Raw genomic sequence first — 5,304 nt, 5'->3', positions numbered from 1 at the left:
CATGGTTTTTGCATCTTTTGAGCTGGGTGATTTTTTCAAGTAAAATCGTTGTGTTTACTTTATTGCTTATTTTACTTAATGTTTAAGGAACACAATAAAGAACCAAGTTCTTTAGTAATTCATACGGGCACTCAAACTAACAATTGATATCAAAGCATGTTCTATCACATACACAGCTAATACCTAGAGAGATCTTGGAAGTAAAATGAGTGCTCCACCCGAAATTAATGAAGGACAATCAACTACCAGACCACCCTTGTTCAATGGAAAATATTACAGTTTGTGCAAAGCAAGAATGGAAGATTTTCTGATAGTTGAAGACTGTGAACTATGGACCATAGTGAACCAAGGTCCATTGACTCATACTAAATAAAATTCACAAAATGAAACAATTCCTAAGGACCTCTCTGAATTTGTGGCAGTAGAATTCATAATGATGGTGAAGAATGCAAAGGCTAAGAAAATCCTTATCTGTGCACTTGGTCCTGATGAGTACAACAGAATATCTGTTTGCTCTAATGTAAAGGAGATATAAGATGCACTCCAAACTACTCATAAAGGAATAAACCAAGTGAAGAGATCAATGATATAACTACTTATGAGAAACTATGAGCTCTTCTCCATGAAGGAATCCAAGCCTATCTAGGAGATGATGACTAGGTTTACCATAACAACTAATGAACTGAAATCACTTGGAAAGGTGTTTACATCAGAAGAGTTAGTCAACAAAGTTCTAAAGATCCTTCCAGCTTCATAGGAATCCAAAGTCACAGCGATCCAGGAAGCTAAGGAGCTGGACAAGATCTCACTTGATGAGTTGGTTGGAAACTTAAAGACTCATGAAATGAGAAAGATAGAACTGCGTAAGGAAGAACCAAAAAGGGATAAGGCCTTGGTCCTTAAAGTATCTGAGTAAAATGAATCTGACAGTGATGATCCTGACCTATAAATGTTTGCTAAGCTCAACAAGTTCATGAAGAACTCCAAAAATGCATCTAAGAGAGAGACCAGCAGTAAGCCTAAGCAGATTGACAATGCTAATTATGATGGGTGCTACAAGTGAAACAAGCTAGACCATATAGTCAAGGACTGCCCAATGTGGGGAATTAAGTGGAGGAAAGAATGAGTTGAGAAGGAGAAACAGGAGAATATGAGAGAATAAGGTTCCAAAAAAGGAAAAATCTTAGGTAAAGGATTCACTGAAGCAATGAAACAGGACTTCATGGTAGCATATGAGGAAAGTGGAAGTGATAAAGAGGAAGAAAATGAGGATGAGGCCATAATTCTCTATGCTATAATTGATGAACATCAGGCAGTGGAGACAAAGCCTCCAGTACAGCTTGGAATGCACATTGGAAGACCTTCCCTATTTGATGGACATCAATATGATGAATGGAAGCTACATATGGAAATGTTCCTTCAGGCCACTGACTTTGACCTATGGGTAATTGTTAGTCATGGACAAATCATCCCTACCAAAATGGATGGTGAAGGTAACAAGTGTAACAAGAGAGAAGAGGAATACGATGGTGAAGATCGTCAGCTAGTCCAGAAAAATGCTAAAGCTAAGGACTTGCTCTACAGAAGCTTGCCCAGAAATGTTATCTACAAAGTGTCATCTTGCATCCCTACCCATGATATATGGAGGACCTTGGAAGCTGACTTTGGAGGTGAAAACATCGAAGTGGCACTGATGGAAATTGAAGAAAGCCAAAAAGAAAAAGAAGCGATCAGAATGATGGCCAAGAGTAATTCAGAAACTGAAGATGAAACAAATCAGGTAAGTATCTCTAACTTGAAAGAAAACATTCATGTTATGTCTAAAAAAAACTGATGACCATAATTGTGACCATAATGAGTAAAATGGATGAAATGAGTGTTGGAAATGATTAGTTAATAAGCAATCTTTCATGTATCAAACTTGATCTCAAAGAGCTTAAATCTGACAAAGCAAATCTAGAAGGACAGGTCAGAGACCTTAAGAACCAGGTTCTTGAGCTCACATCTAAAAATGAGGAGCCTTCTGATATACATGGTATGAGAAAAAAGAGTGATCATCGGGATAAGCTTGTAAAAGAACTAAAAAGAGCTAAAGATAACATGTATTGGTAAGGTTGGTAAGCCACTCTCTCATGCTATAGAAGATGCGTGTTATGTGGTAGTCCTTAAATATAATCTTTTTAGCATCTCTCAAATGTGTGATAAAGGAAATGAAGTAAAATTCAATTCCAAAATTTGCACTGTCACTAAGCTTGATATTGATGAAGTTGTGTTAAAAGGTAAGAAATATAACAAATTTTACAAGATATCCATTATGCATCTTCCTCAGAGTGGGCACATATGCTTAAATGTAGTGGAGGATGACCCACTGCTATGGAATAGAAGACTGGATCATGCTAATATTTCTCAACTCAACAAGTTGACAGCAAAGGACTTGGTCCTTGGTCTACCAAAAGTTGAGTTCTCCTCAGACAAGATTTGTGATGCATGTGTTAGAGGGAAACATGTAAGGTCACCTTTTAAATCTAAAAAGGTTGGCACTACATCCAAACCTCTAGAACTCCTTCACATAGACCTATGTGGGCCAATGAGAGTGAGGAGCAGATGAGGTAAGAGGTATGTTTTTGTCATTGTAGATGACTTTTCCAGGTATACATGGACTTTATTTCTGGAATCTAAAGATGAAATATTTGATGTTTTCTGTGTATTTGTCAGAATGATTCAACAGAAACTGAGTTGTAATGTATTAAGTATAAGAACAGACCATGGAATTGAGTTTGAAAATTTCAAATTCCTTGATTTCTGTAACTCACATGGTATTGATCATAATTTCTCTATACCTGGAACTACAAAACAAAATGGTGTTGTAGAAAGAAAGAGTAGATCCCTAGAATACAAGGGAAGGACCATGCTGATTGCTAGTGGACTGCATAGGAGTTTCTAGGATAAGGCAGTCAATACTGCCTATTACTTGCTGAACAGATGCATGGTCAAGCCTATTCTTGAGAAAACTTCCTATGAGTTACTTCGAGGGAGAAAGCCCAACATCACTCACTTGAGAGCATTTGGTTACAAATGTTTTGTGCACAATATGGCAAAGAAGCTCTAGGTAAGTTTTATGATAGAAGTGATGAAGGAATTTTCTTGAGTTACTTTCCACATAGTAAGACCTATAAAATTTTTAATAAAAGAACTACGCGTGTAGAAGAAAATGTTCATGTTATATTTGATGAATCTAACAATTTAGTTAAGAAAGATCTGCAGGATGAAGACTATGATATAGAACTCACTGGTGATGGAGCTCCTAAGGAACCTGAACCTCAATTTAAAGATGGATCCGGAGATCGCAAGAAAATTAACAGTGATCATGAGGAATAAGAAGAAGAGAGAACTACTCTAACTGCTAACCAGACTGATGAAGATATACCTACTGAACCTATTCATTTGGGTCACCCCTTGGGTGAACTATCTCTGGGTATGCAGATTAGGCAATGGAAACATCAAAGTTCACATCCTCTTGAGAACATCATCTCTGATCCAAATGCGGGAGTGTAAACCAGGTAATCTCTAAGAAATCTATGTGCACTCATAGCATTTCTCTCAGAGGTTGAACCTAAGAATATCAAGGAAACTCTAAAGGATCCATATTGGAATATAGCCATGCATGAGGAGTTAAATTAGTTTGAAAGAAGTAAGGTTTGGCACTTTTACAAAGACCCAAGAAAAGAACTGTCATAGGTACCAGATGGGCGTTCAGAAACAAGCTGGATGAACAAGGAAATATCACAAGGAACAAGGCCAGACTGGTAGTTCAGGGATACAATCAAGAGGAGGGAATTGACCATGATGAGACATTTGCACCTATAGCTAGAATGCAAGCTATAAAAATGCTAATAGCCTTTGCTACACACATGGAGTTCACCTTGTATCAGATGGATGTAAAGAGTGCATTCTTGAACGGTTACCTGAAAGAGGGCAGTGTTTGTTAAACAACCTCCTATGTTTGAAAGTGAAAAATTTCCTGACTATGTGTTCAAGTTAGACAAAGCCTTGTATGGACTAAAACAAGCTCCAAAATCTTGGTATGAAAGACACTCAAAATTCCTCTTAACCAACAACTTTGTAATAGAAAAAGTAGAAAACACTCTGTTTTTAAGGAGCAAAGGCAAGAATGTTCCGATTATGCAAGTATATGTGGATGACATTATCTTTGGGATACTAATGAAGCAATGTGCAAGAAATTTGCTGAGATGATGGGTAATGAGTTTGAAATGAGCATGATGGGTGAACTGAACTTCTTCCTAGGGTTGAGAATCAAGTAAACACCTACTGGAACCATGATACATCAGTAGAGATACATCAAGGAACTGCTGAAGAAATTCAACATGGACTCCTCTAAGTCTATTGATGCTCCCATTGTCATTGCAACAAAGCTATACCTTGACGAAAAAGGGAAAAGTGTTGAACAAAAGCTATATAGAGGAATGATTGAGTCACTATTTTATCTCACAACAAGAAGGCCTGATATTATATTCAGTGTGGGACTGTGTGCAAGATTTCAGGCAAATCCCAAAGAGTCTCACTTGAAGGATGTCAAGAGGATACTAAGATATCTCAAAGGGACTTCTGACATATGCCTATGTTATCCCAGATGGTATAGCTTTGATCTAGTTGGTGCTGATGCTGAATATGCAGGTTTTCATGTTGGCAGGAAAAGCACTTCAGGAACAACACATTTTCTAGGTTCTTGTCTAGTGTCTTGGGGAACAAAGAAGCATAACTCAGTGGCTTTATTCACACCTGAGGCTGAATATATGGCAGCAATATCTTGATGTGCTCAATTGCTATGGATAAGACAACAACTAAGGGACTATGATATTTTTGTTGATTGTGTTCCTATTTTCTGTGACAACACTAGTGCTATAAACATTGATAAAAATCCATATCAATACAAGAGAACCAAGCACATTGACATTAGACACCAGTTTCTCAGAGACAATGTTGAAAAAGGGAATATCTTAATTAACTTTTGTAAAATTGAAGATCAAATTGCAGAAATTTTTACTAAAGCTCTGATTAGGGATCACTTTGCAAGGAACAAACTAGATTTAGGTCCAATCAATACTTTCAACTAGTTGAACCCAAATGATTGGCTGGAAAAATATAATTATATATAGATAGTCAAGTACAATATTTTTGATTTAGCCTCGTGCTTGTATTAAGCACACACACCTGCTTAGAAAAATGTGGCTGATAACTATATTGTATGATACTAACAGTGCTGAAGCTTTATTGCAGAAATAA

At 37.0% G+C, this 5,304-nt stretch overlaps 1 protein-coding gene across 1 annotated transcript; it reads left to right on the top strand.

Moving 5' to 3' along the window:
* Nucleotides 1–4,385: 4,385 nt before the first annotated feature.
* LOC138887199 (secreted RxLR effector protein 161-like) lies at nt 4,386–4,832 on the top strand. Its single transcript, XM_070168921.1, has one exon. The coding sequence runs from the start codon at nt 4,386–4,388 to the stop codon at nt 4,830–4,832; it is 447 nt and encodes a 148-aa protein (XP_070025022.1).
* The last annotated feature ends 472 nt before the right edge of the window (nt 4,833–5,304 follow it).

This window comes from Nicotiana sylvestris, chromosome 3 (assembly GCF_000393655.2).
Source record: "Nicotiana sylvestris chromosome 3, ASM39365v2, whole genome shotgun sequence".
NCBI lineage: Eukaryota > Viridiplantae > Streptophyta > Magnoliopsida > Solanales > Solanaceae > Nicotiana > Nicotiana sylvestris.
This window is presented reverse-complemented; position numbering and strand designations above follow the sequence as displayed.

Coding starts and splice junctions, on each gene's coding strand:
- LOC138887199 (XM_070168921.1), top strand. CDS start 4,386: ATGGACTCCTCTAAGTCTATTGATGCTCCCATTGTCATTGCAACAAAG.